At 45.0% G+C, this 24362-nt stretch overlaps 4 protein-coding genes across 5 annotated transcripts in view; 2 read left to right on the forward strand and 2 right to left on the reverse strand.

The window, feature by feature from the left end:
• Positions 1 to 92: 92 nt before the first annotated feature.
• Positions 93 to 15972, reverse strand: LOC132464306 (GRAM domain-containing protein 4-like). Of its 2 annotated transcripts, none has more exons than XM_060060621.1 (19): positions 15728 to 15972; positions 13162 to 13412; positions 12565 to 12679; positions 11643 to 11763; positions 11036 to 11097; positions 10425 to 10557; positions 9602 to 9627; positions 9027 to 9118; positions 7569 to 7660; positions 7278 to 7326; positions 6000 to 6071; positions 5456 to 5499; positions 5133 to 5242; positions 4588 to 4742; positions 3395 to 3539; positions 3053 to 3146; positions 2144 to 2234; positions 1803 to 1871; positions 93 to 1645 (listed from the first exon to the last, which is right to left on the reverse strand). In XM_060060621.1, exons 2-19 carry the CDS (start codon positions 13366 to 13368, stop codon positions 1550 to 1552), a joined length of 1773 nt encoding a protein of 590 aa, XP_059916604.1. In that variant the 5' UTR covers positions 13369 to 13412; positions 15728 to 15972; the 3' UTR covers positions 93 to 1549. The 2 variants fall into 2 exon arrangements, with proteins under 2 accessions (XP_059916604.1, XP_059916603.1); XM_060060620.1 differs by lacking the exon at positions 15728 to 15972 and adding an exon at positions 15262 to 15410.
• A 1156-nt stretch (positions 15973 to 17128) lies between these two features.
• On the forward strand, positions 17129 to 18605 carry LOC132464322 (gamma-crystallin M2-like). Its single transcript, XM_060060638.1, has 3 exons — positions 17129 to 17282; positions 17719 to 17961; positions 18216 to 18605. Exons 1-3 carry the CDS (start codon positions 17250 to 17252, stop codon positions 18495 to 18497), a joined length of 558 nt encoding a protein of 185 aa, XP_059916621.1. The 5' UTR covers positions 17129 to 17249; the 3' UTR covers positions 18498 to 18605.
• A 1920-nt stretch (positions 18606 to 20525) lies between these two features.
• LOC132464321 (gamma-crystallin M2-like) lies at positions 20526 to 22077 on the forward strand. Its single transcript, XM_060060637.1, has 3 exons — positions 20526 to 20666; positions 21190 to 21432; positions 21724 to 22077. The coding sequence occupies exons 1-3, from the start codon at positions 20541 to 20543 to the stop codon at positions 22003 to 22005; spliced, it is 651 nt and encodes a 216-aa protein (XP_059916620.1). The 5' UTR covers positions 20526 to 20540; the 3' UTR covers positions 22006 to 22077.
• A 403-nt stretch (positions 22078 to 22480) lies between these two features.
• The window catches only part of LOC132464298 (cadherin EGF LAG seven-pass G-type receptor 1-like), a 31554-nt gene continuing 29672 nt past the window's right edge, over positions 22481 to 24362 (reverse strand). The window contains exons 34-35 of the mRNA XM_060060601.1: positions 24168 to 24362; positions 22481 to 24044 (exon numbers count right to left, since the gene is read on the reverse strand). The exon at positions 24168 to 24362 is cut by the window's right edge and continues 46 nt beyond it. Of these exons, the coding sequence (XP_059916584.1) occupies positions 24020 to 24044; positions 24168 to 24362 (220 nt within the window). The 3' untranslated portion in view covers positions 22481 to 24019. The remainder of the gene's footprint in view (positions 24045 to 24167) is intronic.

A 24362-nucleotide genomic window follows, 5' to 3' on the forward strand; every position in this document is an offset into this window, starting at 1 on the left:
TTCTAAAATAATTTTTAAGCATAACAATGTGTGAATTTAACGTCAAATCGGTCATAGTCAGAGAGGTTAAAGAAATGACAGGCAATGTTAAATATGTTTTGTATATGTTTAATAAAATGTACAAAAATTAAGAGAATCAATACTTATTAACAGCAGAATAAGTTGCAGAAAGACATTTGATCCATGCAGTATAAAACCCCCATGTAGGGCATGTCGGGCTAGGCAGGTATCGCACTCGTACATCAGAGTGCATCATGGGAGTTGTAGTCATGTAAATACACCGTCACCCTGTGACGACACCATGTCAAGATGACCTACTAAACGATGACCGTCACCACGGTAACGTCCTCCTCACTGAGGTCAGGACAGGAAGGCTCTGTCACCACTGAGCGTACCGTCGAGAGTACCGTCATCACCATGGTGACACAGTGCTAATTAACCCCTTAGGTTTCCACCAATGAGAGGACTGAAATAGGAAGGACATGGAGGGAGACAGACGAAGGCCTTCAGAGACCATTGTGACCCCCGGTCTCCAGGATGAACCTCTGAGGTTCAGTGAGCTCGTTACTGGAGATTGGACTCAGCTGTTTTGAACTCAATGTCATGAGTCACAGCTTCACTCGAGTCAGAGTCGGGGTGCGAGTTTGAGTCCCTGGTCGACCAAATCTATGATCTGCTTCTGTTTGGGTCTGTTTCAGTAATGTTGGTGTCCAGTGTGAGCAGTCAAAGTGATACAAAATGGCAGACTGTTCACAGAGGAGTCATGGCAGGATAAACACAGCTGTCACTCTTATCTCTTAATTTAGAGGAGTCTGTCTGTCTATATGTCTGTACGTCTGTCTGTCTGTCTGTCTGTCTGTCTGTCTGTCTGTCTGTCTGTCTGTCTGTCTGTCTGTACGTCGGCCTATCTGTCTGTCTGTCTGTCATTATTAATTGGGTGGTAGACTAGCTTCACTAGGTTAAACCGATCCGTGTGACGTGTCTGGCAGATGTCAATCAAACGCCTCCCCCCCTCCCCCTGCCTACCCAGTGAACCCTGAGCTTCTGACAGGAAGTACTGACGCACTCCATCATCAAATCACAGGTTTCTTCATCCATCTGACTTAAGCATTCACTCTCAACGTTTGGACTTTTTGACCAGGGACTTATAAATATCGGATTCTGTGTCTAAAAATTGGCCCCTGACCTAACCTAACCCACATGGAATCAAACCTACAACCTCAAGGAAATGATTCAACAGGATTAGTACAAAACCTCACAAATAAGTGCAGAGGCTGAGAGATTTGACGATAAAAGACCAACATGATATTCTGTGCTTTACACCAACATTCAGATTATTAAAGAGGATTTAGGTCAAACTGTTCAGTGTGGTCCAACAACTGGAAGCTAAGCTAGTTAGCTGCTAACTAGCTCACAAACACTTTATGAAATAACACTTCCCCTGGCTGTGTGTGTGTGAGTCTGTGTGTGTGTGTGTGTGTGTGTCAATGAGCTGGTGTCCAGCAGTGAAAGACGAGATAAAAGACACAATGAAGGAGGGGGGGAGGTCCTAGGGGTCGGAGGTCGCGGTCAAAGTCTTGCTGTACTGAGAGAAAATGGCCTCAAACGCCTCGTCTCTGTGGATCATAGCACCAAACACCATAGGCTGAGAGAGAGAGAGAGAGAGAGAGAGAGAGAGAGAGAGAGAGAGAGAGAGAGAGAGAGAGAGAGAGAGAGAGATTTAAGTTGTAATTCAGTGTTGATCTCATAATTTGTGGTTGTATTTATTGACCGTGTACAAGTAGATCATCCATAATTAATACCTTCTGAGTGGAGGGCGTTGCTATGGAGATGCCCATCCCAGACCCGGGCAGCACAGACAGAACTTTGTACTGCAGGGAGTGGAGGTTCACACGTTACCATGGTAACCTCAGAGCTCCACATCATCACTGTTCAGTAGTATCATATCACTACCAGGATCACATGTCTAGGTGACTAGAGGAGGAGGTGGAGAGGAGAGGAGGAGGAAGAGGAGGAGGAGGAGGAGGAGGAGGAGGAGGAGGGGGGGAGATGAGAGGAGAAGAGGAGGAGGAGGAGGAGGAGGAGGAGGAGGAGGGCAGATGAGAGGAGAAGAGGAGGAGGAAGAGGAGGAGGAGGAGGATACCTTCTGGATGTCGGTGATGTCCAGCAGAGCGATGACCTTGTTCTTCTTATAGGCACTGGACCTCGAGCTAGAGCTCTCAAAACATAGAAAACTAGAGAGAGAGAGAGAGAGAGAGAGAGAGAGAGAGAGAGAGAGAGAGAGAGAGAGAGAGAGAGAGAGAGAGAGAGAGAGAGAGAGAGAGAGAGAGAGAGAGAGACAGAGACAGAGAGAGATGAGTAGGAGGTAGAGAGGTGAGACCAAGATTTAAGATTTGACAACTACAGCTTTACCATACCTAGACTAACATGTTAGTGTTAACTATATTATGCCTAAACTACCAGGTTAGTGTAAACTTTACTTTACCTAGAATACCAGATTAGTGTTAACTATACTATACCTAGACTACCAGGTTAGTGTTAACTATACTATACCTAGACTACCAGGTTAGTGTTTTAATCATTTTGTGAAAGTTTGCATATCACTCCGCGCCTGGAAGTAGAAACAGTTACAAAGTAAAAAATATGTTGAATGATGGAGCATAGGATAAATTGCCGGCGAACCGCTCTAGCGGAGCCTTCTCTCGGAGGGACGCTAAAGTGTGTTGCATAGCGACCGTCATGCATTTTGAATGCAGCCAGGAGGGACTACTTTTTTGTATTCTTTGATAAAACAGCTACTTTGACTTTCTTGTTTTTTTTTTAAATGTAGTGTGTCTATGACTTTCGTTTTGCCATAATAGTAACCGTTGTATAAAAGCGTTGTATCACCGGCCCTCCGCTGCGCGTCGGGGCCGGACAACGCCCCTTAAAAGTGGTATAATGAGCACATACCACAGCCTGTCGTGATCTATTGCTTAACTATACTATACCTAGACTACTAGGTTAGTGTGAACTATACTATACCTAGACTACCAGGTAAGTGTTAGCTTACTTCTCTGTGACGTACAGGACTCCGTTGCGGATGTAGTCAGACGGTGTTTTACGATCTCTGTTGATCAAACAACACCTCCAGCCGTTCTCACACACTGGAACACAGAATCAATACTTTGCCAATAGATCAATCACTGAAACACATGATCAATACAAAACTAATATGTAACCAATACTTAAACAATATATTACCAATAGATCATTCACTGAAACACATGATCAATACAAAACCAATACTTTACCAGTATATTACCAATAGATCAATCACTGAAACACACGATCAATACATAACCAATACATAACCAATAATTTACCAACAGATCAATGTCCTGTGTCCTCCTACCTGCTAGGGGGCGCTCCTTCTCGTCAAGGTTGAACACTTCATGGAACGCTCCTTTCTTGGAGTTGTTCCGCCCGCCCTCCTCCTCCCTACCCGGCCCCGGGGGCGGGCTGGTTGCTCGGTAACTGCGGGAGGCTGTGGAAGGCGTCTACAGGGGCAGAAGAAGACAAGATGAGGGTCAGAGGGTCAGATGAGGGTAGACGCACACAGAGACTGTTGGCTCGTACGTCAACGGGGAAGCCATCTTGGAGAGGTCAAGGCTGGCCTGTAAACTGTTACAAGTCAACAGGGATCCGCGGTTTTCTGGATAAGAAGCACTGTTACTTTTACATTCTTCAAACAATTTCAAAGAGTTGTTTTTAAATCAAGGATGTTACAATATATATTTTATAGAAAACATAAATGATATGAATAAACATGCAGCTAGAAGCATTGTCATTGAAATCCGATGAGATGTGTTAACCTCATAGTGCTCTTTACCCAAACATGCTTATTTACAAACGTCGATGGGAAAAAAAGTTCTAAACTAAAGTATTATTTCAGTAACATTGACAAAACGGCGTAACTTACTATGTTTCTGATCATAGCAGACATTTAAACATATTTGAAACAGAACAAAACTCGATTCTACATTCAGTGGGTGTTTAAGAAGTAAAGGGGCACGATGGAGTGGTCTGACCACTAGGGGGACATGACCTCCAGGAGCATCAAGACGCTGATGTCAAGGGGCTCATAGACCCCATGTGTCTGTGGTGGTAACAGTGTGTCTGTGGTGATAACAGTGTGTCTGTGGTGATAACAGGGGGTGTCTGTACAGGGTGTGTCTGTGGTGATAACAGGCTGTCTGTGGTGATAACAGGCTGTCTGTGGTGATAACAGGCTGTCTGTGGTGATAACAGGCTGTCTGTGGTGATAACAGGCTGCCTGTGGTGATAACAGGCTGCCTGTGGTGATAACAGGCTGTCTGTGGTGATAACAGGCTGCCTGTGGTGATAACAGGCTGTCTGTGGTGATAACAGGCTGTCTGTGGTGATAACAGGCTGCCTGTGGTGATAACAGGCTGTCTGTGGTGATAACAGGCTGCCTGTGGTGATAACAGGCTGTCTGTGGTGATAACAGGCTGCCTGTGGTGATAACAGGCTGTCTGTGGTGATAACAGGCTGTCTGTGGTAATAACCGCCTGTCTGTGTCTGTACCCGTCGGTGAAGGGGGGGGGCTCCCCTATCCTTGAGCTGGGGGTCGGTGGGCAGGCTGGTCCAGATGATGTAGGGCGTGTCGTACTTGGCCCTCAGCTTGGGACAGCTCTTGTAGAGGAAGTCGATGATGAAGAACTTAATGCCAGCGTACAGACCTAGAACCAGGAACATAGAACTTAATACAGACCTAGAACCAGGAACATAGAACTTAATACAGACCTAGAACCAGGAACATAGAACTTAATACAGACCTAGAACCAGGAACATAGAACTTAATACAGTCCTAGAACCAGAAATACAGAGCTAAATACATATAGCATCATTGATGTGAACAGTGAGTATATTATGGTCTGTACCTATAGTGTGTATATTATGGTCTGTACCTACAGTGTGTATATTATGGTCTGTACCTACAGTGTGTATATTATGGTCTGTACCAACTGTGTGTATATTGTGGTCTGTACCTACAGTGTGTATATTATGGTCTGTACCTACAGTGTGTATATTATGGTCTGTACCTACAGTATGTATATTATGGTCTGTACCTATGGTGAAGCCCAGCAGGTCGTAGGGCAGCAGGCAGGAGGAGATGAAGGCCAGCCACAGACCGACGTAAAGCTTCTGGGTCATCTGAGGCTGTACCCACATGAACAGACTGCACACACATGGATATGTGTTATAGATATACACTCACATATTATAGATGTACACACACACACACACACACACACACACACACACACACACACACACACACACACACACACACACACACACACACACACACACACACACACACACAGAAACACATTGTAGAGATACACACACACATTATGCATACAGTATATATACATATATATAAACAAACTTCTTTATCTTCTCCAGGATGTCAGCCATCTTCCCAAACAGGTTCTGAGAGAGAGGGAGAGAGAGAGGGAGAGAGAGAGAGAGAGAAAGAGAGAGAGAGAGAGAGAGAGAGAGAGAGAGAGAGAGAGAGAGAGAGAGAGAGAGAGAGAGAGAGAGAGAGAGAGAGAGAGAGAGAGAGAGAGAGAGAGAGAGATAGAGAGAGTCAGACAGACAGACAAGCTCTTTATAGTATTTACTATGTTAACCTTTTCTCCCTCTGTATGTAGACCCCTTTCATGCATGCAGTCTGAGACTCTAAATGAAACGGATCGATATTCCTGTAAATCTGCACCGCAATAGTAAAAGCATCCCTAGTGGGGCCTTCAAGGTTTTCCCAGTAATATACTGGGATCTATGTGTGACAAAGGCTTTTTATTGTGTATGTACATTGAACAGTAGAGAGAGAGAGAGAGAGAGAGAGAGAGAGAGAGAGAGAGAGAGAGAGAGAGAGAGAGAGAGAGAGAGAGAGAGAGAGAGAGAGAGAGAGAGAGAGAGAGAGAGAGTACCTGTGCTTTCTGAGCTACATCCAGGACCAGCTGGAACTTCTCAGAGACGGTGAGGTCATCTTTAGGAGGGTCCTACAGGAGAAACAAACAACATATCATATCATACTACCTCTATCTACTACATCTACACACACATCACATCTACTACACACACTACACGTCTACTAGACACTACACAGGGGTTAATCTAAACCGGGAAAGAGGGGCGCTGCGCCTCCTTGTTTCAACCCAGCGCCTCCTTGTCGAAATTTTTAAATTACTTAAAATCTCCCGGAATGGAGAGCGAGCGAGCAAGACCGTGCACAGGAGACAGACGTGCTCCTAACCGCGTTCGCATCTGTGTAGCGAGCGCGCAGCACAACAGAGAGGGATCTAGAAACTGTGCATGAGGCAGTGTGCACGTGAGCCTCAGGCGCCTCCTGATTGGCCTGGATCGGTAAGTCAACCAATCAGTTTACAGTGTAGGCGGGCTTTTATCTCTTCTCCCGAACCAAATTGATCAGTTCAGTGAATCTGAGAGTGTCTGAGAAGAAAGAAAATATAGCGTTTGGTGACTTAGTTTACAGTGTTTTTAAAATGTCGTGCTGCGGGGTGAAGAAAAGCAAGGATTGCTTGCAAGGATTCCCCCCCGCTCGGTCGCTTTGCTCCCTCGCCATTGATGTTTTCCCCCTTGTGAATTTTTTCTAGAAAAACCCCTGCTACACATCTACTACACACAATACACATCTACTACACAACTACTAAACATCTACTAGACATCTACTACACATCTACTACACACACAGCACATCTACTAAACACACATTACACATCTACGACTCACACTACACGTCTACTAGACACTACACATCTACTACACACAATACACATCTACTACACAACTACTAAACATCTACTAGACATCTACTACACATCTACTACACACACAGCACATCTACTAAACACACATTACACATCTACGACTCACACTACACGTCTACTAGACACTACACATCTACTACACACATTATACACTACACATCTACCACACAACTAGACACTACACATCTACTACACACAATACACATCTACTACACAACTACTACATATCTACTAGACAACACACTACACATCTACTACACACAGTACACATCTAACACAACTACTACACATCTACTACACATAACTTAACATCTACTACGCATCTACGACACATCTACTACACACATTATACACTACACATCTACCACACAACTGCTACACCATACACATCTACTACACACACTACACACAACTTACCAGTGAGTCTGACACTTGAGGAACGATACTCCACTGAATCCGCCAGCCTCTGAGATATGAATATAAAATATGAACTATTAATTAACATTGATACTCTACTATTAATTATAATATTACAAATATAATTCATATTAGATCTGTAATAGCTCTATAATAGTACAGTAGTATTGTTGTGTATGTCACTACTGCAGTAGTACTGTGGTATACTTCAGTACTGCAGTAGTACTGCTGTGTATGTCAGTACTGCAGCAGTACTGTTATCTATGTCAGTTCTGTGCTCTGATTGGCTACCTTGAGATGAGGAAGTTGAGGGAGAGTCTGAGGATGGCGAGGAAGAGGAACACTGGGATGACCCACCCATACCACGCTGCATTCATATAGACCTGGAGAGAGAGAGAGAGACACTCAGATACACCAGGAGAGAGAGGGCGAGAGACACTCAGATACACCAGGAGAGAGAGAGAGAGAGAGAGACACTCAGATAGACCAGGAGAGAGAGAGAGAGAGAGACACTCAGATAGACCAGGAGAGAGAGGGAGAGAGACACTCGGATAGACCAGGAGAGAGAGAGAGAGAGACACTCAGATAGACCAGGAGAGAGAGAGAGGCACTCAGATACACCAGGAGAGAGAGGGAGAGAGACACTCAGATACACCAGGAGAGAGAGAGAGAGAGAGAGAGAGAGAGAGAGAGAGAGAGAGAGAGAGAGAGAGAGAGAGAGAGAGAGAGAGAGACACTCAGATAGACCAGGAGAGAGAGGGAGAGAGACACTCGGATAGACCAGGAGAGAGAGAGACACTCAGATAGACCAGGAGAGAGAGAGACACTCAGATAGACCAGGAGAGAGAGGGAGAGAGAGAGAGAGAGAGGGAGAGACACTCAGATAGACCAGGAGAGAGAGAGACACTCAGATAGACCAGGAGAAGTGTACATGATATTATGATGTACATATAGTACCACTGTGTTACAGTATAACATTATAACTCTATATATATAATATATAGAGTACTAAGGTACTGACGATAAAGGCGATGCCGGAGGTGTAGACGCTCAACCACCTGCTATATATATTTATATATATATACACGCATACATATATATATATATATATATATATATATATATATATATATATACATATGTATATATATATATATATATATATACATATGTATATATATATATGTATATATTTATATATACACACACATATTTATAGATATATTTATGTATATATATATATATATTCCGGCGGTCAATTATTTTTTTATAATTGACCGATGCTAACCATTTACCGCTGTCAGGGAAAGTTCATTTTTTGCCTCTGATTCATGTCTTTGGTACAATCCGCAAGTAGTCACTGTCTTTGGCGAACTATTACTCTGCTGATCAACACTATGAATGGTAACAAATGAATTGTAAAAAGACACACCGTGTGAAGTAAATCTTTCATTTTGGCAAGTAGAAATGTAATAAGCTGAGAAGCAAGACACCTCCGCTTCACATTGGTGTCCGGTTCGCCCTGTCGGGGCTTATTGTCCCGATAATGACCGGCGTTCTATACATTATCCCTTACATATATAGATATAGATATAGTACTACAGTATTTTAAAGTATAGTACTGACGATGAAGGCGATGCCCGAGGTGTACACACTGAATATATATATATATATATATATATATATATATATATATGTATATATATATACACACACTACAGTATATATCTATAGTACTAGGGTACTGACGATGAAGGCGATGCCCGAGGTGTAGACGCTGAACCAGCTGCTCAGAGCCGCCAGGTTCCTCTTGAAGTTGGTGACTGGCTTCAGGCCGCGCTCTGAAACACACAGGGTACACAATAGATATAGTACATTATACATTATATATAGCACATTATACACTTATAGTACATTATATATAGTCCATTATACACTTATATATAGAACATTATCCATTATATATAGCCCATTAAACACTTATATATAGTGCATTTATATATAGCACATTATACATGATATATAGCCCATTAAACACTTATATCTGGTACATTCTACGTTATATACTACATTATATAATACTACATTATACGTTATATACTACATTATACATTATATATACTACATTATACACTAATATATTATAGATATTATAGATAATACACATTATTTTATATATGTATATTGTAAACATTATTTTATATATATTATACACATTATATATACAGTATATAATATAAATATATGTATATTTTATATATATTAAACACATTATATATAGGGTTAGGGTTACACACATACGTCTATATATTAAATGAACCTACTTAGTCGCCTCATGTTTTCCGTCAGCCTGTTGACAGAGAAGTTGGTTAATTAACAGATTAATCAGTTCATCATAGGGTGAGCAGTGAGAGCAGCTCTGTCATGTATAGAGTCTGTCTTTATGTCCGTCCACCTTGCCAGCTCTATGAATGTTTTGAAGGATGTGTGAAAAAACTAGATTGAAAGTATAATTATTCATTCCAATATGCACAACATAAACATATTGTGCCACACAATCTAATTCCTCACCAAAATAAAACTCTTCTGACCAAATTTCTTATGTTGTATAGTTATGTTATGCATACGTCATATTGTATGTATATATATTAGTGCTGTCAAGCGATAAAAATATTTAATCGCGATTAATCACATTAATGTCATAGTTAACTCACGATTAATCGCAATGTTTTTTCTATGCTAAATATCCCTTGATTTCTTTGTCCCATTAATTATTCTCATTTTAATGCTCTTATCAACATGGAGAAGGGCATGGGCTTGCCTTGTGCAAATGTTTTTTTATTGATAACAACATTAGCATATACTGATCAAAACAGGACGATACAAAAAAAAAGCCTATAGTGCAATTAAACGATGAACATACAAACATACTGCCTTGAACATAGCAGTCAGTTCTTTGTTTGGAGCCAAAGAAAAATAAATAAAAAAGTATTATTTTTTAAATAAATTGCGTTAATCGCGCGTTATATATTTTTTAACTCCGTTAAAGTTGGTTTGCGTTAACGCCGTTAATAACACGTTTAACTGACAGCACTAATATATATATATGATGTAGCTATATATTATGTGAATGATGCTAAGCCCCGCCTCTTGGCGCTGAGTGGCTCCTCCGTTTCCGTGACGACCTCCTCTGGCTGGAAGTGGAAGTCCTCGAGGTGGGAGGAGACTCGCTCAGACCAGGACCTCCGGAGGCGGGAAAAAACTGTCTCCCTCTGAGGCTCTGCGGGACAGACAGGGAAACAGACAGACAGACGGGGAGACAGACAGAGAGACAGGGAGACAGACAGACAGACAGGGAGACAGAGAGACAGAAGGACAGACAGGGATACAGGCAGAGAGGGAGGCAGGCCAGCGGGGAGGCAGACAGGCAGACAGGGAGACAGACAGGCAGACAGGGAGACAGACAGGCAGACAGGGAGCCAGGAAGACAGGGAGACAGACAGACAGGGAGACAGACAGAGAGACAGAGAGACAGGGAGACAGAGAGACAGACAGCCAGACAGACAGGGAGACAGACAAAAAGGGGGACAGACAGGGAGATGACATAGACAGAGACAAACAGATAACGTATTACGGATTTAGTATTCGTGAAACTAAATATGTTTTTTCACGATACTCCCGATGGCCGTTATTTCATGATTTGTCGCACGGTGCTGGTGCACGGTGCTGGTGCACGGTGCTGGTGCACGGTGCCTCACCTGTTCCGTCAGCTTGGGGGGGCGTGGCATTAGGGAGCAGAGGAGGGGGAGGGTCCTCAGATCTGGAAGAGGACGAGAGAGAGACCATTACCACCATTAAGAGAGAGAGGAGGGGGAGGAGGAGGAGTAGGAGGGGGAGGAGGAGCAGGAGTAGGAGGAGGAAGAGAAGGAGGAGGAGGAGGAAGAAGAGGAGGAGGAGGAAGAGAAGGAGGAGGAGCAGGAGGAGGAAGAGAAGGAGGAGGAAGAAGAGGAGGAGGAGGAGGAGGAAGAGAAGGAGGAGGAGCAGGAGGAGGAAGAGAAGGAGGAGGAGCAGGAGCAGGAGGAGGAAGAAAAGGAGGAGGAGTAACAGGAGGAGGAGGAGCAGAAGGAGGAAGAAGAGAAGGAGGAGGAAGAGAAGGAGGAGGAGCAGGAGCAGGAGGAGGAAGAGAAGGAGGAGGAGTAACAGGAGGAGGAGAAGCAGAAGGAGGAAGAAGAGAAGGAGGAGGAAGTGAAGGAGGAGGAAAAGTAACAGGAAGAGGAGGAGGAGCAGGAGGAGGAAGAAAATAAGGAGGAAGAGTAACAGGAAGAGGAGGAGGAGCAGAAGGAGGGGGAGCAGGAGGAGGAGGACCTGGTCTTGATGAGCTGGTTTAGTCTGGTCTCGACGTCCAGCCTCTTGCAGCGCTCCTTCTCCACCTCCTGCTTCAGCGCCTCCACACCCGCCTCCTCCCTCAGCCTCCTCAACTCCTCCTCTGGAGAAACACACAATACACACAGTGAACACACAAGACACACATTGCACACGCAATACACACATTGTACTTACAATAATATACTAACGCTCCTCTTCGCCACTAACTGCCACTAGTGAATGAGTGATTGATTTGGAACTTGGCCTTGGTTAGAGATCTGTAACGTCAATGTGTGCTCAAGGTGTGGTAGAGTTCAGCTAGTGCTAAGCATTATTACTATGCTAGTGCGGCTACGCTAGCCAGGCTAGTGCCCCTAGCTAGAGGAGAGAGGAGGGATGAGAGAGGAGAGAGGAGATAGGAGAGAGGAGAGAGGAGAGAGGAGAGGAGAGAGAGAGGGGAGAGGGGAGAGAGGAGATAGGAGAGAGGAGAGAGGAGGGATGAGAGAGGAGAGAGGAGAGAGGAGAGAGGAGAGGAGAGAGAGAGAGGGGAGGAGAGGAGAGAGAAAGGGGAGAGGGGAGAGAAGAGAGAGGATGGGAGGGGAGAGGAAGGAGAGAGAGGAGGGGAGAGGACAGAGTTTGCTTCCCTTCTGCTCTCAGGATGGATGCAGATTGGACAGATGTTAATTCACACAGGAAGAATAACCAGATTAATATTTAATGGGATGTTCTTCACAGCCGTAAACAGCCCCGGGAGGAGAGTTGGCCTCATAAGAACTCTCTGACCTAATAATGAATTAATTAATGAGTAATGAATGAATGGATGAATGGGGTCATGACCCCAGAAAAGTGGAGACCTGCTGCTGAGTTCCTCATCAGAAAAAAAGGAAGTGATACTACCAAGACAGGAAGTGGAACTACTTACCCAGGAAGTGCTTCTCCAGCAGGGCTATCTCCAGGTGACCCTTGACTTCTGTGAGGCGGTCAGCCTCCAACCTATGGAAGTCCTGGACCTCTGCGGCCATCGCACCAGCACCAGCCTGAACACACACACACACACACACACACACACACACACACACACACACACACACACACACACACACACACACACACACACACACACACACACACACACACACACACACACACACACACACACACACACACACACAGCTTTGTAACAGGCTGCTCAGCTAATCAGAACCGAGCTGCAATGTGTAAACATAACTCTGAAAAGGAGAAGCTCTTCTAAGATGGATCCCAAGAGATCAACAGGAAATACAGAAACACAAAGACTACAGTCTACTTACAACCAAAGCACTGTGGTGGGTACCTAGTACACAGTGCACACATACCTAGTACATATTAGACCTAGGACACCTCGTAAACATTAAACCTATTACCCAGTACACCTAGTACACACTCCAGTTGACCAAGTACACAGTACAACTAGAACACCTTGGAAACATTAAACCTAGTACACACTCCAGTGTACCTAGTACACAGTACTGTGTCCCACCTGGGCGTCGGTCAGGGGGGGCGTGTCTGAGTCCAGCAGGTCCTCAGGGTCCCGGGTGGGGGAGCCGGTCCGTGCCGGGTCGTCCCCACACTCGTTGTCCGAGGTGCTGGGGGACTGGTCCAGGGGGGACTGGTCCAGGTCCAGGTCCAGGGAGTCGTCCCTCCGGTGGCCCCGGAACCGGATCTTCTTATCCAGCCGTTTCAGCATGGTGGTGGTGGAGGAACCCTCAACACCTGGACATGCTACACCACCTGCAGACACAATACACCATCACCTCAATACACTATCACCACCTGGACAAACACCATCAACACAATACACCATCACCACAATACACCCTCACCACAACACACCATCACCACAATACACTATCACCACCTGGACAAACACCATCACCACAATACACCATCACCACAATACACTGTCACCACAATACACCCTCACCACAATACACCCTCACCACAATACACCGTCACCACCTGCAGTAATGACCTACATTCTTAATATTCCATAATAAATCCTACCTAGCGTGGCACAGCATAATCATGTTGACATTATGTAATTATGTCATTATGTGAGCATATCGTCTTTCAGATCTGAACCCTTGACTTTCCAGTCTTTCCAGTCCAGCGTCTTTCATAGAGGCTCCACACTCAAGCCCAGCCTAGTAGTGGCTGAGAGAGCGGAAGTATTGTCCTCTAGTCACAGCTACGGAGTCACCCGGTCACTACCCGCAGGCTGGACCACACCCTGGGGAGCACAGAGGAGGAGGACACCGAGGGAGACTATAGGAGCTGCCTCATTCCAGGAAGGCTGAAACACAGCCACATGTGAATCCAAGGGGCAGCTATGTTAGCCAAACCTGTCACCTAGTTTAGCCAAACCTGTCACCTAGTTTAGCCAAACCTGTCACCTAGTTTAGCAAACCTGTCACCTAGTTTAGCCAAACCCCTCAGCTAGGTTAGCCAAACCATTCAGCTAGCTTAGCCAAACCAGTCAGCTAGCTTAGCCAAACCTGACTGTCTATTTAGCCAATCCAGCGCAGGTCTTTAGACAGAGAGTAATGCTATTACATATAACAACACATGTTTTCTAGCCTTCCACATAATACTACAAAATATCGGTACAGTTCTAAACTGTGATACTGCTAAATAGTACAGACTGATTTATACTACATGAAACAACTAATTAGACATGCCCACCGTTTCGTACTACATAATAATGCTTTATAATTAGATAAGGGGTTAGAGGTTAGGGGTTAGAGGTTAAGGTGATGTCCTAAATTGGGTCTAGGTAACTTCACCCCCTACTGCTGCAGCAGTAGTGGGTGTAGGGAGTGATATAAATAGAATGTTTCATTAGCACTACTAGTATTATTAGACACACACATGGCGTTGAGGACCAGGGCAACAGGTCTAAACCATCTAAAACGGAGCTCTCCACTGCGCCTGTCCAAACCTTGAAAGAAAAAGTCTTTCGAACTAAATCTTTATAAAATAGCCTTATCTATAGAAATATGACAATCCAAGTTGTGAGGGTGGAGTTTAAAAGGTTAAACCCTCCTGAATACTTTCAATTCCAAATCCAACATTGGAGATCAGTGGCGATCACCGAATCTGATGAATAAATTATTTAAATAAAAAACAGATGCACAGAATAGATATTAATAATCTAAGACTTGCCTCAGCATGGCAGGGGGCGTGGCTCTGCACACGAGGGGGCGTGGCTATAAGGGCGTTTATCCAGTTTACGAAGCATCGTTAAAATCTGAACCCCCCAACCATCTCTTCATAAACAGACTGAAGGACTGCAGACAGACAGTTTACAGACTGTTTACAGACTATCAACTGTTGACAGACTGTTTACAGACTGTAAACAGTGTCACAACTCTGTAATAGTGGGATGACACAACATAACATGGGGATATGACCCCACACGGGGCGGATTCATCAGACAATAAAGAGTCAAAACAAGGAGAATCAAACAGCCACAGCGACAAGATAACACAGACAGACAGACAGACAGACAGACAGACAGACAGACAGACAGACAGACAGACAGACAGACAGACAGACAGACAGACACACTAGAGAGTCTCACCTAACACTGGAGCTGAAGAGAACTTTCATCCACGCTGGGGCGGCTCAGTCTCCCTCTCTCTCTAGCTCTCCCCCTTTCTCTCTCTCTCTCTCTCTCTCTCTCTCTCTCTCTCTCTCTCTCTCTCTCTCTTCTCTCTCTCTCTCTCTCTCTCTCTCTCTCACACCCTCTCTCCCCTTAGCACTCTATCCCTTACTCTCCTCACAATTCCTCCCTCTCTCCTCTTCTCTTCTCTTCTCTTCTCTTCTCTTCTCTTCTCTTCTCCCCCTCTCTCTCTCTCTCTCTCTCTCTCTCTCTCTCTCTCTCTCTCTCTCTCCTCTCTCTCTCTCTCTCTCTCTCTCTCTCTCTCTCTCTCTCTCTCTCTCTCTCTCTCTCTCTCTCTCTCTCTCTCTCTCTCTCTCTCTCTCTCTCTCTCTCTCTCTCTCTCTCTCTCTCTCTCTCTCTCTCTCTCTCTCTCTCTCTCTCTCACCCTCGCTCTTCCAGGTGCCCAGGGGAATCACTGCCGTCCACACGCCCAGCTCCACGCGTCCATCGGCGGAGATAGAAAACCTTTCCTCCCGCTTCACCCCTTGGTGAAATACATCAGGCTACACAACAACAATAAAAACGCACAAAAAACATCCGGTTGGAGCGTTAAAAACGGAGGCGGGACTCGGAGCTCCGGGAGGAAACCGCACATGAAAACAGATGGGGGCGTGGCCTCAGAGGCGTGTCCTCCCTAACCAGGAAATCAGATTCTTAAAGGAACCGCAGCTCGCATACACACACACACACACACACACACACACACACACACACACACACACACACACACACACACACACACACACACACACACACACACACACACACACACACACACACACACGCATGCCTGCACGCACGCACACACGTGCACACAAAAAACCCCCACACACACACACACACACACACACACACACACACACACACAGACACACACCGTACACACACACACACACACACACACACACACACACACACACACACACACACACACACACACACGCATGCCCGCACACACGCATGTGCACACACACACACACACACACACACACACACACACACACACACACACACACACACACACACACACACACACACACACACACACACACACACACACGCACACACACACGCATGCCCGCACGCACGCACACACGCATGTGCACACACACGCACACACACACACACACACACACACACACACACACACACACACACACACACACACACACACACACACACACACACACACACACACACACACACACACACACGTAAACGCAGGTAGTGGACTCCACTGGACCACTAGGTGGCGGCAGAGCGCCGCCAAAGGTGTCTTGATAATAACGTCTCTGATAAATGTATGATATCATTATGATAAAATATAAATTATAATGATATCATAATGATAAAATAATAATAATTATAAAGATATTAGGTATTCTAATGATATATTGATATTCTAATAATATGATGTGAAAATAATTGAGAAGAAATTAAAGTGATTCACTTTCTCTGCTGAACAGAAACAACAACTTCATTAATATTTGCCATGTATCAATACGCTAACATACAGTATAACTGCATGTTCAAACTTTAACAAAGTAGAGCAACAGTAGTTTGTCCACATGGGGCCACCGTGGCCCTGCAGCTCGTGGCTGGACAAGGGTTAGGAGTAGTGTTTGGACTAGTGGGCGGGGCCTGTATGCATAACCTGTGGGCGGGGCCTGTGGGTGGACAGCCCCCGCCCTCATGTCTGGGTCCGCCCACAGGTCTGGTTATTGTTAACCCTTTCAAACCAACCTTTCAAAAGGCTTTGTGTGTGCTGGCTCAGGATATTTTGAACACAATGGACCCTTCTGCTCAGGTGCTATATAAGCTCCCTTTCATGCCAGGTAGGTAGATACCCACTCCAGTAGCCCCAGTTACAGCCCAGTACAACCAGTACTACCAGTACCAGCCTCACCATGTCCGCCAGCAACATGAACATGAACAACAGAGTGAGTTTCACAGCACAGCTTTTTCTGTTCTCTGATGTTGGGGACGTTCTGGACGCTGTGTCCAGGTACGACCCCTGCGGTGCTTCGCTCTGAGGCGTGTCCCCGGAGGGTCTGACCGCCCCCCCTCCCCCCGCCCCCACCCCAAGGATGGCTGGTAACCGCAAGATCGCTAGTTCGATCCCCGTCTCCACCTAGCTGGGTGCTGAGGTGTCCCTGAGCAAGGCACCTCCTCTGCTCCTGACGAGCTGGCTGTCGCCTTGCATGGTTGGCACCGCCGCCGGTGTGTGACTGTGGATGAATGGGTGATGATGATGGTGTTAGGCCATATTGTAAAGCCCTTTGAGTGGCCACTGGTTACAAAAAAGCGCGACATAAATGCAGTCCATTTACCATCTGCTGCTGACCAGTCCAGTGTTCCTCTTCTTCTCGTCTCCAGGTCACCTTCTACGAGGAGAAGAACTTCCAGGGCCGCTCCTACGAGTGCAGCAGCGACTGCGCTGACATGTCCTCCTACCTGAGCAGGTGCCACTCCTGCAGGGTGGAGCGCGGCTGCTTCATGGTCTACGACCGCTCCAACTACATGGGCAACCAGTTCTTCATGAGGAGGGGCGAGTACTCCGACTACATGAGCATGATGGGCATGAGCGACTGCATCAAGTCCGTCCGCATGATCCCCATGGTAAGCACAGCGCTAAGCTAACTGCATGATGCCCATGGTAAGCACAGCGCTAAGCTAACTGCATGATCCCCATGGTAAGGAGATCGCTAAGCTAACTTTGCTACATTCTATCCACCTAGCTAAGCTAACATTGCAACACTCCTCCTAGATATGCTAATGGTACAGTCTGTCCTCCTAGATAAGCTAATGCTACAGTCTGTCCCCCTAGCTAAGTTAGCTCCCATAGTGTCTGACAATGCTCCCCCCCCCTCCAGCACCGCGGCCAGTACAGGATGAGGATCTACGAGAGGGACAACTTCGGCGGCCAGATGCACGAGATGATGGAGGACTGCGATAATGTCATGGACCGCTACCGCATGTCCAACTGCATGTCCTGCAACGTGATGGACGGCCACTGGCTGATGTACGAGCAGCCCCAGTACAGGGGCAGGTGCATGTACATGAGGCCCGGAGAGTACAGGAACTTCATGAACCACGGCATGAGCCAGGGCATGAGGTTCATGAGCATGAGGCGCATCAACGACTCCTACTACTAGACCAGCACACCTCCAGTCTCCTCCATGAGGCTCACCATGGACTCTTGCTACTAGAGTCTCTATGAATACCATAGGGAAATACAGTCAATAAAGAAATGTTCCTTTAAATACTCTGGCCTGTTCTCTTGCTTTCAGTTTCAGTTTGAAAGTGTAACAAAGATATCAAATATCAATCCACATAAATCGACTGAAGCTAAATGCAAATTTCCCATCTGACAAACGTAAATAAAGAGGAAAAATAAAGTGATCTCAATGCTCTTATTGATCTGATATCGAGAGTTGTATCGTCTGTAAACATGATCAGAAACTACTGCTAGCATGTCACAAGGTGTACTACAAGGTATACAACAGGTATACTACAAAGTGTACTACAAGGTATACTACAAGGTGTACTACAAGGTATACTACGTGTATACTACAAGGTATCCTAAAGGTGTACTACAGGTATTCCACAAGGAATACTACTACAGGTATACTACAAGACTAGTACAAGTCACAAGGTATACGACAAGGTATGCTATAAGATATACAAGTACAAGTCACATGGTATACTACAATGTGTACGACAAGGTATGCTATAAGGTATACAAGGTATACAAGTACAAGTCACATGGTATATTACAAGGTGTACGACAAGGTATACTATAAGCTATACAAGGTATACTAGTACTAGTCGCATGGTATATTACAAGGTACAAGGTACACTAGTTCAAGTCACATGGTACATTACAAGCTACACTACAAGGTACACTAGTTCAAGTCACATGGTACATTACAAGGTACACTACAAGTTACACTAGTACAAGTCAAATGGTATGTTACAAGGTACACTACAAGGTACGCTAGTAGAAGTCACATGGTGGTGTTTGACAAGGTATACTATAAGGTATACAAGGTATACTAGTACAAGTTGCATGGTATATTACAAGGTACACTACAAGGTATACTAGAACAAGTCACATGGTATACTACAAGGTATACTATAAAGTATACTATTACAAGTCGCATGGTATACTACAGGTATACTACAGGTATGCTACAAGGTATACTTCTATACTAGGCTTGTGTCTGTAAGTGTCTATTTTGTCCATTACAGTCATGGAACTGAGTCCTGTGTCTTTAAATAAACAAATACAAAATATTACAAACTTTTCTTGAAACGTTTTGTGTTTTGCTTGCAACATGTTATGAGTTACATGGTAACTCATAACATTATTCTAGGATGGGAGTGGTTTTATTTATAGAATTATTACTCCTTCGGCAGTAGGCTTTTATGATACTATACCTTACTATTAATACACTGCACGGTTATGGGAATATTATGGAAATAAACCAACCTTGTTTTAAGGCAACATGTTCACACCAGTCAGCTGAGTCGTATGTATTATATTCCAATATTTGAGAAATACTATTTTCAGAAATTATAAATACATCTCAGAACGTTTTTTTTCTGGAACCAGGTTTTCCTTGTAGAACCATGTTGTCAGGATGAGTGGATCAATATAAATATTATTATAGTAATAATTACTAATGTTAGGCTGTGCTTAAAGAAGATTAAGCTGAGAAAATATTATTAGGATGTATTCCAAACTCTATCACAGTCCCCATAAACATTTAATATGATAAATATATTGTAAGTTAAATGAATTCACATAATACATAAGTTACATGCATTATATATAATTTTTTATTCGTGTAATATGTATCATGTTTAGCTTTCATGTAAGGCAGTTAGGTAGGCTTAGTATTAAAGTAGCATTATAATATAGTTTATTATATTGTAAATGAGTGAGGCGACCACTTGGCGAAGCCACTTTAGACACAGTTATCCCAGCACGATATCAACATGAACACATCAACTCCTAGCTGGTCACCATGTGGAGACAATGCTGGTGTGGTGGGTTCACCTGGTCATCCTGACGCACCACACAGCACTCCCCTAGGTCCCCGGTCCTTTATGTTGGTTGTGAGAGAGAAGGCCCTAGCCCGGAGCCGGCCCCTGCCCCGGCCTCCGGGCCCCCTGCTGGCTCAGGCCTTTGGACAATGGGCCTTTGGGTGGGCAGGTGCTATAAAGAGGGTGGCCTCCCACAGGTAGTCAGTACAGCAGCACCAGCTACCGCGCTAACACACGCCAACATGAGCTCCAGTGGTATGAACATGATGGGAAGGGTAAGAACACTCTCACACACCACACCTTTGCCTCAGATACCTCACTGTGTTAATTACCTACTATACCTCACTGTGTTGGTTAATTATATCTCCAATACCTCACTGTGTTGGTTAGTTAATTGCTCTAATACCTCGCTGTGTTGGTTCATTACCTAATACCTCACTATGTTGATTAATTATCTCCAATTGTAACTACGTTAATTGATATCTCACTATACCTCTAATACCGATATAACTACTATAATAATGACTGTTCAGTGCGTGCCAGCTGTCAGCCCTAGAGCGCTGATATCTCCTTAACTCCACCGGATTCGACCAGGGAGGCCGTGGCTCTCTGCCCTTAGACCCTCCTGTCCTCCTGTTCGGACATGGGGCGTAGCACTGCAGGGTGAAGCACCCCTGGGTCACGCTCGGACCCCCGCGGTGCTCCGGTCCGAGCGTGCCCCCCTAGGGTCTGACCCCCCCCCCCCCCCCTGTTCTCTGCTGCTGACCAGCCCAGTGTTCCTCCTCTTCTCGTCTCCAGGTCACCTTCTACGAGGAGAAGAACTTCCAGGGCCGCTCCTACGAGTGCAGCAGCGACTGCGCTGACATGTCCTCCTACCTGAGCAGGTGCCACTCCTGCAGGGTGGAGCGCGGCTGCTTCATGGTCTACGACCGCTCCAACTACATGGGCAACCAGTTCTTCATGAAGAGGGGCGAGTACTCCGACTACATGAGCATGATGGGCATGAGCGACTGCATCAAGTCCGTCCGCATGATCCCCATGGTAAGCACAGCGCTAAGCTAACTGCATGATCCCCATGGTAAGCACAGCGCTAAGCTAACTGCATGATCCCCATGGTAAGCACAGCGCTAAGCTAACTGCATGATCCCCATGGTAAGGAGATCGCTAAGCTAACTTTGCTACATTCTATCCACCTAGCTAAGCTAACATTGCAACACTCCTCCTAGATATGCTAATGGTACAGTCTGTCCTCCTAGATAAGCTAATGCTACAGTCTGTCCCCCTAGCTAAGTTAGCTCCCATAGTGTCTGACAATGCTCCCCCCCCCTCCAGCACCGCGGCCAGTACAGGATGAGGATCTACGAGAGGGACAACTTCGGTGGCCAGATGCACGAGATGATGGAGGACTGCGATAATGTCATGGACCGCTACCGCATGTCCAACTGCATGTCCTGCAACGTGATGGACGGCCACTGGCTGATGTACGAGCAGCCCCAGTACAGGGGCAGGTGCATGTACATGAGGCCCGGAGAGTACAGGAACTTCATGAACCACGGCATGAGCCAGGGCATGAGGTTCATGAGCATGAGGCGCATCAACGACTCCTACTACTAGACCAGCACACCTTCAATCTTCACTTATGCTGACTGAAGTCTGAAATAAAGGTTCAACGTTAACATGAAACAATGTGTTATGATGAGTTCCTTATTGAGACAAGGGGTTTTGGGGCGAGGGGTCAAGGTTAAGGGTTACATTTAAGGGTTAAGGTTCAGGTTCATGGGTCCAGGTTAAGGTTCTGGGTCATGGGTCTAGGTTATGGGTCTAGGTTAAGGGTCATGGGTCACTGGGTTAACCAAGGCTTGCTTGAAGAAGGCATTGGACAATGTGTGAAATCCCCCACTTGTAAACTATCGTGCACCATTCTAGGCATAATGATTTTGTCGTGCTGCTGTTCAAAGTCTGAAATCCCCACTTTCAGAAGTGGTTGACTTCAGACACAGCCCAGGCTACGGCTAATTCAAGACCAGTCTGAGTGAGCTAGACCTTTACCGGAAAGATTAGCTAAACTAAATTATCATTTGCAAAATGGTGAATGCTCAGGTGTTTATTTAACGTTCGAAAATAGGATATCCAGTGTTTCTTTCACAAACAATAAATACGAAATGTTCTCCGTTGCGTAATCCAGAGATAAATACAGCAGAGGCCATGTTTCATAATACAGTTCAAACTCATACCCTGATGAGAAGCAAATAAAGGTCATAGCTAAGTGAAGTTATAGACTCTGACAGAGGAATATGACTTTGCATGTTGGGAAAAGTTACGCAAAACACTTTTACACAAACACTACACTCCCTGTTTAAGCCATTCAACAGAGTTTGACCTCTGAAGGCTTCCTTACAGCCTTAAGAATTGGCAAACTTTACATAAAATACTATATGCAGCAATTATTTCAGCAATCATCATGTGATCATATTTTGACATTTTTTTGCGGGAATACTGAAACATGTAATTAACATGAGATAATTGGAACACTTCTTTTCATTGAGCGACTCAAATCATTGTATATTATAAAAGTATAATGCAATAAGATACAATTCAAAATGGTGCAGAGGCTAGCTGGCTAGCTCATATAAACATTTGATTTATGTAAATCATATCGGTAAAATGCAACCAAATTTTCCCTGAATAAACAATACTAAATTTAAAATAAAAAATTTGATCAGATAATTATCAGTGCATATTTATAGGTTCTGAGTAACAAGTTAAACAATTGGCAATTATTGAAGTCTGACTAAATTTGTGACAATAATAAAATAGAAAATAGTTTCTGTATCCTTATGTGTCTTAATATTTCATTGTGTGTTTTGGTTAATGTGGACAATGAAATGTATGAAGTTTAATACTTAAGATGAGAACGGAATCAAATGACCACAGATAGTACACAAATTCAAGCAAAAAGTGCCGCAAGATATACAAAATAACATAAATTAACTAACTGGTACAAAATACACGTACAACAAAACACATTGTTTTGATGGAAAAAAAACCTGATCATTAAATGTTGTAAAACAGTATAACAACGACTACAGTATAAAAATTAGTTATTTTATGTACAAAAACAACAGTAAAAAGGTAGTAAAAATATAAAAAATAAACTGTATCATGAAGGTAAATGAGGCCTTTAGTGAATCACTTACTGTTGTGTTGGCGCAACATACACCCGTTGAAGAGCTTTAACCCAGAGCCCGTCCCACGCTAGCTCCTCCTAGAGGACAGGAGGTGCAACAGCATCGTCTTCAGAACAGTGTCCTTTGCTCCCTCTTGATATTCCACCAATCCTGGGGCTGCTGGAGGCAGACCACGCCCACGTCTCAGAGGAGCCACGCTAGGCTCCTCCTTATGTTCACTAAGCGCCTGGTCTGATGACAGAGAGGAACTCTGACTGATGGCTCAGACTCCCAGCCCACCAGGAGATCAGACCTCCAGGGACCAGACCGGGTCCTCCAGCCCACCAGGAGATCAGACCTCCAGGGACCAGACCGGGTCCTCCAGCCCACCAGGAGATCAGACCTCCAGGGACCAGACCGGTTCCTCCAGACCATCTCCTTTAGGTCAGATCTCCTCAAGGTCAGATTGAGGTTTCATTGCTGTCACTTTGAGAAGAAAGAAGAATATTAGTTATTAGAACACAACAAAGACAGAATGGCATGTTTTCACAATGTGAATATATACAGTATAGATAACAAGCGAGAGAGACTCTTCCCGCTCAAACTCACTCTGAGTCCGAGTTCCGCTCCTTAGGGGTAACCGGGGAGACCCCGTTGGGATGGCGTTGCCGTGGGGACAGGGGGGGATGAGGGAGGAGGTTGCCCCCAGCGACCAGGCGAAGGCCTCTGAGGGTGGGGGAGGGGGGGGTGATGGAGAGGGAGGGGGAGTCGTGGAGCCGCTCCCTGAGGAGGTTCCTGAGGTTC

The sequence above is a fragment of the Gadus macrocephalus genome, chromosome 9, assembly GCF_031168955.1.
Source record: "Gadus macrocephalus chromosome 9, ASM3116895v1".
NCBI lineage: Eukaryota > Metazoa > Chordata > Actinopteri > Gadiformes > Gadidae > Gadus > Gadus macrocephalus.

Bases quoted from the DNA above. Each gene is read 5' to 3' on its own strand.
- LOC132464306 (XM_060060621.1), bottom strand. From the start codon at position 13,368: ATGCTGAAACGGCTGGATAAGAAGATCCGGTTCCGGGGCCACCGGAGG. The intron at 6,072-7,277 runs GTAAGTTGTGTG...TTTCTCCTGTAG, and splicing joins CTCAAGTGTCAGACTCACTG to GACCCTCCTAAAGATGACCT. The intron at 1,872-2,143 runs GTATCCTCCTCC...CACTCCCTGCAG, and splicing joins ACATCACCGACATCCAGAAG to TACAAAGTTCTGTCTGTGCT.
- LOC132464322 (XM_060060638.1), top strand. From the start codon at position 17,250: ATGTCCGCCAGCAACATGAACATGAACAACAGA. The intron at 17,283-17,718 runs GTGAGTTTCACA...TCTCGTCTCCAG, and splicing joins ACATGAACATGAACAACAGA to GTCACCTTCTACGAGGAGAA. The intron at 17,962-18,215 runs GTAAGCACAGCG...CCCCCCCTCCAG, and splicing joins CCGTCCGCATGATCCCCATG to CACCGCGGCCAGTACAGGAT.
- LOC132464321 (XM_060060637.1), top strand. From the start codon at position 20,541: ATGGGCCTTTGGGTGGGCAGGTGCTATAAAGAGGGTGGCCTCCCACAG. The intron at 20,667-21,189 runs GTAAGAACACTC...TCTCGTCTCCAG, and splicing joins GTATGAACATGATGGGAAGG to GTCACCTTCTACGAGGAGAA. The intron at 21,433-21,723 runs GTAAGCACAGCG...CCCCCCCTCCAG, and splicing joins CCGTCCGCATGATCCCCATG to CACCGCGGCCAGTACAGGAT.